Raw genomic sequence first — 13740 nt, forward strand, 5'->3', positions numbered from 1 at the left:
TTTTGCTGTAGACTGATAACATTTGGGTTTGACTGTTCCAATACTTTTGGAGGGCACTGTATATACTCGCTTTTAACAAATTCAAAATGATTTAAGTATGGAAAATGTGAAAGCATTAACAAACTAGCTAAAACATATGAGCAAAACAGATGTGGCCTCTGAATGTGGATTATTAATAATATTATCACAAAAATACTATATTTAATATAAAATTTAAAGAATATGATACATTTTATCCACCTTATTTGGCAACTAAAATAAGATTTTTATTCAATTGCGCAAGACTTCCAATTCATTAGCTGCAATCGGCAAATAACTTGAAGCATAAACTACAGTAAACTGTAAAAGTGTGTGTGAACGAAGTCCTGCACATGACATGAAATAATATATATATATATATTTATTTGTGGCCACAAAATACAACAAGTTCTTGATTTATGGCCATAATTTACCTAAAACAAGGGAACTGGAGCACAATGGAGCCCCACACAAAGTGAGTGTATTATGAAGAATTAAAATAACAAATACCAGTTAGCAATATCAAGCAGCATAACAGACTGTTTTTGTACAGCTAAAATAACTGAAAGGGAATGAGATTAGAAGCCTTTCACATCCAAGTGGTCCCATTCTTATGTTAAAAATGAGATGGATACACTAATGTATTACTTCTAGTAACTTCACTCTACACTCTTGCACACAAGTAAATTTCTGTGAAGACAATTTTTCCTATTTCTTTAAAAGAACATTCAAGTCCTCAGCCAAAAAACCCTTATTATAAAAAGAACCATATCAAAATGTCAAGAGGTCAGTGTTTACCTCAGTATTCCTTAAGGAACAACCGAACTCAACAGGCTAAAGTCCCTTCATTTAAACGAAGAGCACCGGGTCGCTGAGAGCCGCGCGGCTCATCCCGCAGGCTCAATACCGCATAAAGTCTGCCGGCACTGTCATTCCTCTGGAGCAGTCAGGCGAAAGAAAGGAAAGGAGACGGCTAGCGGGGACGTCGGGACAGAAGGAAGGGAACAAGTGACGGTAGATGGGGGCAACGGATGATATTTTATGTCTGAAGAAGCTGAAGAGTGGGGAGACAGATAGCAGACTGTGCAAATGAAGCGCTGCTGGTTTAATTGACTATTGATGTACAAAGTGCACTGTGGAGATGAACTTTTAAAAGGGACTGATGTGTTGGAAAAAACTAACACTCTGGTGTAGTTACAAATTTCCAAACATACATATACCCAAAACATATCTACACTACCACTCAAAAGTTTGGGATCAGTTGTTGTTGTTTTTTTCTTTGTTTGTTTTTTTCTTAAAGAAATATACTTTTATTCAGCAAGGACACATTAAATTGTAAATTATTTCTGAAGGATCATGTGATAATGAAGACTGGAGTAATGGCTGCTAAAAAACAGTTTTGCCACAGTAATAAATAAAAATAGAAAACAATTCTATTAAATTGCAATAATATTTCACAATATTGCTGTTTTTCCAGCATTCAAATAAATGCAGTCTTGATGAACATAAGAGATTTCTTTTAAAAACCATTAAAAAGTCTGAAACACTTAAAAACCAAAACTTTGAAATGGTAATGTACAATGCACAAAAGTCAGTCAGATCCAAGTATGTTTTCAAGTGTACAATGGAATTGTTTAGTAACAGTGTATAAAGGCAAGTACCAAAAGGAAGGAAACTTTAAAAGGTCAGTAAAACGGTGAAAAATTGGCATAAGACCTAAATACTTTGAATATCTGATTATTGTGGGCATAAGAGGATAAGGTAAAATATTAGTAGAAATTAAAATAATAAAAAAATATAGTATTATATGCCCCTTTTAACTAACTATGTTTAAAGTGTACTTGTGGATATTTGTTTGACCACAGTTCGAGTTTGTAAAATGTAAAATAATGCTTTCATACAAATGTAACCACTTGATATTTCTTCGTGGAGTGTCTGAGCATTATCATAAGTAAAGTTAGCATATCCATTTCTCCACTTAAGGGAACATTTAAGTATGCAATTTTATAAGTGTAATTTATTTCAACTAGCACCCTGCTTCAACAAATACTTGGCTGTGACTACCACGACAGGAAACAAAGTTCAAACTGTCTGGCACGCATGGCAGTCGATGTTGCACTGCCAATGTGGAGATCTCAAATCTTCCACTTTCAATTTAGAATGGAGGTTGAAATGGATCCATTTGTGGAGCGCCTTGGATGTCAATTTTCACACATCATGCTTTGCTGAGAACTACTGAGGCAGACCTGGCAACCCATCTGAGCTAAGCTGAGGGATGCGGAGAGCTGTAATGAAAACCGCCATCAGTGTACGCCATAAACGGCCACTTCAGAGCGGTTCTGGGCAGCTCTCCAGTCAGAACCAAAAGTCCACAAACATGAGTCTAGCTAGATGGAAAGAGAGACAATCCCAGATCTAGTCTTTATTTGGGTTGGATGAGAACACATCGGACTGGTTTGGTTTGAAGGACGGTGAGAAATATTTGTTTTTAATTAGAGACAGTCAAACAAGGTCCAGATACCATTTAAAACCCGCAAGAGTAACACATTCCAGACCGGCACCATTTCCTTTGCTCCTTTTCTGCGTACCTTGCTTGACAGTTGCTATTTTCGCTCTTAGTGGAGTTTATTGATAAAACATTTTCAAATTTCAAGCTGCAATTTGAAAAAGACTGTACAGGAGCCTGATATGACCTCAAACAAATGCAGTTTTCATCTCTACACCAAAGCCAATAACTGCTGAGCAACTCTCAGAAGAACAACATCTGCTATACTGCACACTGCTCTGCTGTGTATTTAAAAAAAGGTAAATGTCATACCAGTAGGACACATCGAGGGGCTTGAAGAAATGCCGTTTAATTAGGTCTGTAAAGAAGGCCTCAGTCTCCCTGCAAGCTTTGCCATTTCCTATTACAATTGTTTGACAGCTGTGGGGGGAAAAAATTAAGAAGTTACTCAAATATAGGTCAAAAGTTTGAAATAATTAAGATTTTTAAACAAGTCTCTTATCCTCACCAAGGCTGCATTTATTTCAACAAAAATAAATAAATAAAAATAAAACAGTAACACTGCAGAATATTATTGCAATGTAAACTAACATGATGGCAAAGCAGAAATATCAGGAGCCATTACTCCATTCTTCAGTGCTTTTTCAGGATTCAGCATTTATTTGAAATAGAAATCTTTTGTAACATTATAAATGTCTTTACTGTTACTTTTGATCAATTTTGCTAAATAAAAGTATTATTTAATAATTTTTTTAAACGTTCTTACCCCAAACTTTTGAATGGCAGTGTATCCACAAAAATATTTAGCAGCAAAAAACATTAATAGCTAAAACAACTGAAATTTATTTTTGCCATCACAAGAATAAATTACAATTTTAAATATACTCAAATAGAAAAAGGTTCTTTGAATTTAAATAATATTTCACAATATTACTGTTTTTTGATTAAATAAATGCAGCCTAAATAAGCATAAAAACTGTCATCGTTATGGTTGTAATACCTGTGTTTGAACATAAGATGGCACAGTTTTTCTGCTTCTTTGTGTTTAGCAGGACCATGGAGGTACACCACATCTGTGTGCAGAATCTGACCTGAGGAAAGAAAAAAAGGAAGAAGATATGTCAGGACAGCAGAGGATGTATGCGACTATATTTTATGTGGGCATCAACTTGACAATACATTATCATCATGAAGGTACAGCGGACCCCCATTTTTTTCCTCTCTGATTTTTCTGCACTCATCACCTTGTTCCCCTCTCCTCTCAGACAATACGGCTGCCGTTTTCTGTCAGCCTGAGAGAGGCAGTCTAATTGCAATAGACACCTCAAGAGCCCGGCAGGTCATGTGACTCCACACCCACAGACCTGTCACAGTCAAGCTGGGTCTGCATGTGGTGCTGCTGCAGGGCAGAGGGCAAAACATGGCAATGCCACCTGACACACACCCGCCAGGCCAATCAGTCACCTGGACACAGGGCACAGCGTGCCGCTCCTCCCACCGAGAGGGCACAATGGGCATTCTCATCACACCTGCCAATCAGACACTCTCCTTCATCAACTTTAAAAATATAAAACTAAAAATAATTACAATTAACAGGCAAAAGTTCATTAAAACTATGTTAGTCTTATTCAACATTAGTCTATATTTGGTTGATTACAAAGTAAAAAAAAGCTCAAATTTACCATAACTATCCATTACTATAAGACACTTTCATTAGTTGACAGCCAAAAGAAAAACTAGAAAAATACCAAATTATTAAATAGTTATACAGTATTATAATGAAAAGTACTGTTAAAATATTACATTAAAACATTAAGAAAAAAAAGCTTTATTTTATCTTTTTTTTATCTTTATTTTATCTAAATAAGCTTTTTTTTTATCTTTTTATCTTCCTTTTTGATTTATATTTTTAGTTATATGTCTATAGTTTTAAGTTTTAGTTATTGAGATTATTATTTAATAAATAATAAAAGAATAAATAAGCTTTCCAATGATGTCTGGTTTGTTAGGATAGGACATGTTTTGGCCGAGATACATTTATTTGAAAATCTGGAATCTGAGGGTGCAAAAAAAATCTAAATATTGACAGAATCTCCATTAAAGTTATCCAAATGAAGTCCTTAGCAATGTATATTACTAATCATAAATTAAGTTTTGATATATTTACTGTAGGAAATTTACAAAATATCTTCATGGAACATGATCTATATTTAATATCCTAAAGAAAAATCTATTATTTTGACCCATACAATATACTGTTGGCTATTGCTACAAATATACCCGCACTATTATGACTGGTTTTAGGGTCCAGGGTCACATATAGATATGGTTTTAGATGTGGATATAGACATATATTTAGCATTTATTCAGAATAAATTCCACATTTATTCTGGTTCTCTTACTGGTGGGGGACAGGATTGCTATTTTGCAGCCGTGGTGAAACCCTGGGTCCACTCCCAAGATGACTCTCCCACGCACCGGACACATCAGAAGGCGCTGGCGCAGATTCCGAACAAACATGGCGATGGACTCTTTTTCTGCACTAGCAGTCAACTTAGTCCTGGGACAGGAAGAAAAAGAATGTTATAGAAAGAAGATATGGAAAAAGAAGCTTAACTATCCAAGAGAATAGCCTCTAAGGGCAAGAACAAACCTGTAGCCTCGACTGAGAAAGGGCAGAATGAGTCTCCTGTAGGAATCTTCAACAGCATTCTTCAAAATCGTCATCAATTCTGGCCGTGCGAATCCCTGTGGCCTCCACCTGTAAGTCATACATCAGTTTGCACACCCATACACTGTGTTCCAAATTATTATGCAAGTGACATATCATGCTGATATTTCAGTAAAATAAAAAAACAGATTGTAGTTTTTCAAAGAAAGTGTTTTTGTTCTATTTCTCATATCTATATATTTAGATGCTGGTTTACCTGTTAACTGCTTTACCTGTACCTTAACAGTGTAGAGCCTGCCAAAAAAGCCACTAATATGTGCGTTCGAAATCTGAGATTGTGATTATATAATAACTACATGGAAATAATTAACTCGAAGTTGAAATGTTTAAGTAATGAAGGGGACAACTAATTATCTTTTTGAAAACAAGGTGCTTTTCTTTTTTATTTCATTTAATGAAAACTCAATTCTGGCACAATAACTCGGAATTTCAAAGTTTGTAATGATAATGGATTTTTTTTATGATTTTTAAAGATGCATAAAGACATGCTCACCAAGGCTGCATTTATTTAGTTAAAAAAGTGAAAATGGTAATTTGTGAAATATTACCACTGTAACTGTAATTTATTTCTGTGATGGCAAAGCAGAATTTTCAGCAGCCATTACTTCAGTTTTCAGTGTCACATGGTCCATCAGATATCAGATTTATTATTTATTATTCATTTAAAAAAAAAAAAAAAAAAAAAAAAAAAACACATGCAGCCTTGGTGAGCATTAGACACTTCTTTCAAAAACATTAAAAAAAAAAATATTTTGCAACAAAAAAAACATTTGACCTATAGTGTACAAATATAGAATAAATAAATAAATAAATAATTAAAACATATTGAAATATTAAAAAAGTAAAATTATTTTCCTCTCAAATTAAATTAAATAATATGTTGCATTACAATTAAAATGCAAAGTTTGGTAACTCCACAGAATAGGGACCAATTCCCACTATTAACTAGTTGCTTATATTAACTAGTTGCTTATTAGCATGCATATTATTAACATATTGCTTGTTTATTAGTACTTAAACACATATTCTACATGACCATATTCTACTCACTTAATCCTACCCAATACCTAAATTTAACTACTTTACTAACTATTAATAAGCAGCAAAATAGGAGTTTGAGGCAAAAGTTATAGTTAATGGTTTGTTAATGGTGAGAATTGGACCTTAAAGTGTGACCGTATATTTTTATAATGTGCATGTAGTATGTTTATGTTTATTATATTTAATGTAACTTGCAAATAGAGCTTTAAGTCATTTGGGGCTGACTATACAATATGATCAATTATATATGGAGATAACTGGTTTAATATTCACTAAATTAAATTAAAATGTTTATTATTTTAAAATTTTAAATGCATTTTTAATACATTATATATCAAAAACATAACTTTTTAAAGAAATGGTGTCTGAGACATTGTGGAAAGAGCTACATCAATATCAAAACCTGTGGCTGTAAAAGTCAGTTGCCAACCCATTGCCCATTAAACCGGCAACAGCACTGGACCAGACCACGAGGGAGAGAGGAAGAAGATGAGGTGTGGTGCATGTGTGGGCATTGTGGGTGTGTGCTGACCTGACGTTGATGCACCACCTACAGAAGTCATTCTTCACCCTGTCGGGGATGTTGACCTTCACTGTCAGAATCTTCAGATTCTCCCCACGGTTAATGGCTAACGTCTGAAACAAGAGAGTAACCTGTAGAGACAGCCGACACAAGGCGAGGCACGGTAGCGCACCGTCGGTACCACCCCCTCCAGTTCTCTCCTAAAACTAGTCAGTGCGCACCGAGACGCACTCGTGTCGCACCGAAAAGCTCCGTGCCTCTCTCACTTTTCCCTTACTGGCCCTCTAAGGGAAAATGACATGCTGTGAAGCAAATAGTTTTAAGTATCTGACCTTTTCTGAGGAAAATCCTTTGAAAGGAAACAAGAGGGAAAAGATGACCCATCAATCTAGACTCCAAGCGGAAGAACCGAGCTGACAAATGCCACCAACCCCCTACACAAAACACACACCCCACCACAGAGCAGGCAACCCACCCCCTCTTCACTGCTCAACAGTTAATGGCCTGATCAAGACGTCAATTAATGCAGCCAGAAATATGATGAAAATTATATTTCCATATTTTGGCATTTCAACACCCTAAGGCAGCTGTTTACTTGGGTTTTCTCATGCGATGTTTATCGCATTTGAAGTTTTGCATTAGATGAGGGAAATGTCAAAACAAATATCAAACTTTTCTCCATTCCCTGTGTCGTTTCAAACTTGGCCTTGTATAGTTAATGCATATCTATTAATGCATATATTAGACTGGTCTGAATCATGCCATGAGTTAAATTACCATTGAGAAGAAACAAACATATTCTAAAAATACATGCGAGCATAGCTTTGTAGATTAATGGAGGACAAATTTCTACCAATAAACATGTCAAAAACAGGCCGCACGGATCTAAAACAAATTCACACAGCCAGTGTTACAATTATGTTTGTCACAAACAAAAGGCCGATAAATTGAAAAAAAAAAAAAGGAAAGAGAGAACGTGGGTAAAAATAAAGATTACATTTAACACCCAAAAATTAGAAAAACAGCGATTTTTCACAGATTTGGGTTTAGTGTCATATTTCAGACTCCAGGACAATTTAAAAACAGAGGAGGGGGAAAAGTTTAGTCTAAATATTCAACATATCATGTTCCTCAATAACAATGAAATCATAATTGGAAAAATATGAGGAATGTAAGCGACAGAAATGAATATTATTTTAAAGACTGAGCTGCTCTGATTCAATATTTGTTCTCCAAATAAAATCAACGGCATTGCCATAGAACAGAGCGATAGAGGATGGCCTCTACAAATACAGAAAGAATGGATTAACTTTTCACTTCCTATTTTTGCATGTACAGAAAAACAAACATACACAACATGGGGCTCAGAATACACCAACGATCATTCTCCATTCAAAATAAATATGATCTCTTTCTTTAGCAAGGGCAGCTTTGTTTTACAAAACCATTTGATGTTTAGCACTGATTATACTGTAGTCAATCTGTTACAAGCTATAAACAAACAAGCAGAAAGCAAGACCACATTTTATTTGTTACTAATTGCCAATTTGTAGAATTTTCAGCAGCACTTCTCCAGTGAGCGTAGAGGAAGAAACAATCAATTACATTTTTATTTGTCTTTTCATTCACTTTTAAAAAACAAACACTTTGGTGCATTTTGACTCTAGAAATGTATGATTACAGCATGGATACGACAACGACAAAATCATTGGGAAAATAACAACACTCATTTTCATTAATATAAATAAAACTTTGAGTTTTTTTATGTTTTACAAAATGCCATATACCAGCTAAAATCAGTCTCTGAAAGCTTAAAGTCTGCTTCTTAGTTCTAAATAATCAAAAATAAAGTCAAGTGGACACAGAAGTAAAATAATGCCATTGCAGTTTACATATGTTTTGATGAATAATAAAAACATGTTCAATGATGAAAATAAATAAATAAAAAATAAAAGTAAGTTACATATCAATGCACAAGCCCATGATTTAAATTAACGATAAAGTACATCGAATGTCTGCATTTCTCTTAATTCTCCAATTTAAAATAATAATAATAATAATAATTTATTAAATTATTTTCAACCAAAATATAAACATACACAAATATGCAATGTATTTAAACTCATCACTTTCAAGTTATACTTACTCTGCATGCTTGTCTTTAGTCTTTTCATCTTTCATCTACCAAAATTTCAAGGAAAATTATATTTTACAACAGTCAGTCACACCACTAGTGTAAACAGTTTCATCAAAAAAAAAGTAAATTCTGCCTAATTTACAGATCAAACGCATCAAAGTAACCTCTGGAGTCACTAAGACCAACAAACATTTCACCAACCGGTTCACCCTTATGATATGAACATATGGAACCCACACACACACACGCACACACACACACATCTGTCCTTAATACACTCTCACAAGTAATGTGTTAAATTAAACAAGCAAGTATGTGTGCATACACATGCCTCCTGTCAAAATACATTCCACGCTCTTCTCTAGCAAAACCACGAAAAGGTTCATTTTAGCCGGAGTGTGACAGCTCACAGGTCACGGCAAACTCAAATTAACACTCTCTGACAATCCACGTCAGCAGATTAACAACGGGTAAACTGTATGCTTCACAGGAGATCTCGCCGACACTCATTCACTCACTCATTTGGGCCGTCTTTCGCTCTTTGTCTCTCTCCCTCTCACCCTCGCGCCCCTATCCCCCTCCTTTCTCACAGAGCCCATGAGCAGCTGTCATCATGAAGCAGTGTCTATCAATCCTAGCCTCTAATCCACAGGCACGTGGACGGGGACGTGTCACATATGTTAAGATGGGAGATCGGGAATGACTGGGGGACAGAGAACGGGGTGAGAGAGATGAATAGAGGGAGAAAAGGATGACAGAGTCACTGTGACATGTGGCCCACAACCAACTCTGAGTAAGCGGGTGCACATGAAGTGAGAGAGGGGGAAGGGGACACCATTGACACAAACACATACAGTTAAACAGCACTGACAGAAGAGCTTTGAAGAGTGGCACAAGGACCTGTGTATATGGCACAACACTGTCAGTGTGTGTGTGTGTGTGTGTGTGTGTGTGTGGACTGTGTCCGAGTGTGTGCATGTACACTAGCTGTCAAAGGACACACCTACTCATTGTTTATTAGGAATATTTTACAATAAACCGGCAACAAAATTAAATAACACAAACATGGGAATTATGTAGTGATTAAAAATGTTAAAGAAATCAAAAATTATATTACGATTCAGCTTCTTCATGAGGTGCATTCTGTGATGCTTTTTACACTGTATTGAAGATGTTCACATGTATGCTGGACACATTTTAGCTCTTTGTTAGCTCCTATATATTACAGCTTTTATTTTGCACAATTCAGTTTATATTCGTTTCAAAACTCACACAAGCTTTTAGGATTTTCCCTTTAAAAGGTTTAAGATAATTAGAAATATAACTTTAGACAAGGTTATTCAAAATACTTGACTGGTAGTTAATGCATAATAAGTAGCCATGGCATTTCAAGTCCTGGACACCAATATTTTAATTCAGATGAGATTCAGATTTAGGTAAGATTTATCACTGATCATTATTTTCCATTAGCACTGCAGCACACCATAAGTGTATATTAGCTAGTTTTGTTATTGTTAACTAAAACTAGAACTATTAAAAATATTTTCATTTTTTTATTTTTTTATAAAGTTGGAATAAAACAAATATTAGATGTAAAACTTAAATCTAAAAAAAGCATTGCCTTGGTCAATTGATTCAAAGTTCAAATACAAAAAAAAAAAAAAAAAGCTTTTATGAATATATAAAATAAAAAAAACTACTATGAAAGCACATAACCAAATACTATAATTTAAACTAAAATGAAATCTAAAAATATATGATATAAAATAAAAGGTAATTCAATATTAATAATAGAGCTGTGTATTGGCAAGAATCTGGCAATACGATACGTATCGCGATACAGAGGTTGAGATACGATATATTGCGATACACTGCGATACTGTAAGCAAGGCGATATATTGGGATATTTCTTATTTTAGGAATAGGATATATATTTTTTAGGAAAGCTGTCATTAAGAACACACCACCATATGCAAACCTTAGCAAAAATTTAAAAAATAAATAAAAATAGTTTAACCAGAACACACTGCAGAACACACTGGGATCTGCATCTGCAATAATCAGTCCCTATAACATTCAACATTATTGAACCACTTTTTGTGCAGTACGAGTAAAGGGGGAAATATTCAAGTGCTTGCATTATTCTTCAGTTAAACATACACTCACCTAAAGGATTATTAGGAACACCATACTAATACTGTGTTTGACCCCTTTCGCCTTCAGAACTGCCTTAATTCAACGTGGCATTGATTCAACAAGGTGCTGAAAGCATTCTTTAGAAATGTTGGCCCATATTGATAGGATAGCATCTTGCAGTTGATGTAGATTTGTGGGATGCACATCCAGGGCACGAAGCTCCCGTTCCACCACATCCCAAAGATGCTCTATTGGGTTGAGATCTGGTGACTGTGGGGGCCATTTTAGTACAGTGAACTCATCAGGGGCGTAGATTACGCGGGGGACGCGGGGGACATGTCCCCCCCACTTTTTATAAAAAGTAAATTCGTCCCCCGCACTTTTTCATCGGACAGTTGTGTTCCCGACATGTTGAGGTTTTAATGGAGCAATGTATATAAATGCAGAATGATTTAAAATTCAAAGAGACAAGATATACATGACGTTTACGTTTCCATGGCAATCAGTCACTCAGTTTGTGACGTCACGACATGCCCAGGCTCGCGCCCGTATCCATCATTCATTATTCGTTCGAGATGAGTTCAAAGCGGCAAGAAACTCTTCACTCCTTTTTTACGAAAAAGTGAAGCAGCGTAATTTGTCATGTGGTATCCGAATAGTGTTGCACAATGTTGAGTGACTCTGCCTATTGCTCTTGTTGAATAATTAGCAAGTTTTGATGTTCATTATATGGAGGGAAAAAAAGCTGCCTGGACAAACATGCACTTATTTTCAGTGTATTTTTCCGTAACTCTTTTGTGACGTCTTTTATTTTAACACGTATGTTATCAGAACCCTTCAAATAAGAATAAAGATAATGTTGAACTGAGATTTTACAGCGTTTGCAGCATTGTGACATGTTTAACTCAATTCTACATGATGTATTTGAATCAAGTATGCAAGCACTGATCTGATACAGGACCGATCTTCATTTAGGGGTGCTCTGTCATTATTGCACTAATTTTACGTTTTTATCTGTTGTCAAGAATGAACAAGAAACAGTCAGCCTAGGTTTGTTAGCAGAAGCAGGACGACACACAAGAAAAACAAACTTCACAGGTGAGAAGAACTGATAGAGTGGCTTTTAACACCTGGCTGTTTTTACATTGTATAAAATCTATTAATACACGATCGTTTGTAGGATTATATATGGACCAATCATAGAAAACACAATTAGTCAAATATAGAAAAATAAAAAATAACATTAGTATGATGAACAACTTCTCAGCTATCATTTTTAACTACAGTAGGTAATTATTAGCTTGCATATATTGGTTGTTTATTAGTACTTAAGCACATATTAATTCTGTATTCTTCATGACCATATTCTGCATCCCATAATCCTACCTAATACCTAAACAACTACAACGACTACCTTACAAGCTATTAATAAGCAGTAAATGAAGAGTTTATTGAGGCAAAAGTAATATAGTTAATAGTGAATATGTGTGTTACCCATTCTAAAGTGTTAAAAATTTATTTAGGATACAAATGATTGGTTATTGTCCAGCAGTGTACTTAATGTGTTATTTTCTTCTGTATGTCACTATTCCCTGTATGTAGATGTTTCAAACACTGCTTTATTTGCTGTAGACAGAGGCAGAAGTGAATTCAGAGATGAGAGTGAATGAGGCAGAAGGTTTCAGTGAGGCTTCAGAGGTAAAGATTATTTACAGCATTGTCTATGAAATTGTCTTATTTCTTTTAACAGATTAATCAGACTAATGTATAATAGAACAGAACAGAATAAAGGAGTATGTGAATGTGCAAGTATCCATTACTGTGTGCCATGTACTCTACATACAACACACACAAAATACAATCTGAAATATGTAAACAATAGTACCCTTATGAGGACATCTTTGTAACTTATACTCAAAAAGGTGCATATTAGTACATTAGCGTACCAATATGTACCGTAATGTACAACTATGAAACTTTTTGGGGTAACTAAGGTACAAAGATGTGCTTTTAAGGGTACTGTCCCAGTGACAAGCTGTTGTATTTCTTTCTTTTTCTTTTTTCTATCTTTCTTTCCTTCTGTTTTATAATCATATATAACAATATAATCATAAAGCATATTAAGCAAAAAGGTATGATTAAAAATAAAACCTGTCAATTAGACAAGGGTTAACTGAAAAAAAAACAACAACAAAAAAACAGGCATAACACTAGACATTCCGTCCCCCCCACTTTTGAAATGATGGCTACGCCCCTGGAACTCATTGTCATGTTCAAGAAACCAATTTGAAATGATTCGAGCTTTGTGACATGGTGCATTATCCTGCTGGAAGTAGCCATCAGAGGATGGGTACATGGTGGTCATAAAGGGATGGACATGGTCAGAAACAATGCTCAGGTAGGCCGTGGCATTTAAACAATGCCCAATTGGCACTAAGGGGCCTAAAGTGTGCCAAGAAAACATCCCCCACACCATTACACCACCACCACCAGCCTGCACAGTGGTAACAAGGCATGATGGATCCATGTTCTCATTCTGTTTACGCCAAATTCTGACTCTACCATCTGAATGTCTCAACAGAAATCGAGACTCATCAGACCAGGCAACGTTTTTCCAGTCTTCAACCGTCCAATTTTGGTGAGCTCGT

General features: G+C 35.3%; 1 protein-coding gene across 2 annotated transcripts in view; it reads right to left on the bottom strand.

Annotated features, from left to right (window-relative positions):
* Nucleotides 1-13740, bottom strand: part of LOC306882264 (S1 RNA-binding domain-containing protein 1-like) — an 80757-nt gene that overhangs the window by 54782 nt on the left and 12235 nt on the right. For both annotated transcript variants that reach the window (XM_079436778.1, XM_079436779.1), the window contains exons 11-15: nucleotides 6829-6932; nucleotides 5178-5285; nucleotides 4927-5084; nucleotides 3525-3615; nucleotides 2837-2944 (exon numbers count right to left, since the gene is read on the bottom strand). In XM_079436778.1, coding sequence (XP_079292904.1) covers nucleotides 2837-2944; nucleotides 3525-3615; nucleotides 4927-5084; nucleotides 5178-5285; nucleotides 6829-6932 — 569 coding nt within the window. The remainder of the gene's footprint in view (nucleotides 1-2836; nucleotides 2945-3524; nucleotides 3616-4926; nucleotides 5085-5177; nucleotides 5286-6828; nucleotides 6933-13740) is intronic.

The sequence above is a fragment of the Barbus barbus genome, assembly GCF_936440315.1.
Source record: "Barbus barbus genome assembly, chromosome: 16".
Classification (NCBI taxonomy): domain Eukaryota; kingdom Metazoa; phylum Chordata; class Actinopteri; order Cypriniformes; family Cyprinidae; genus Barbus; species Barbus barbus.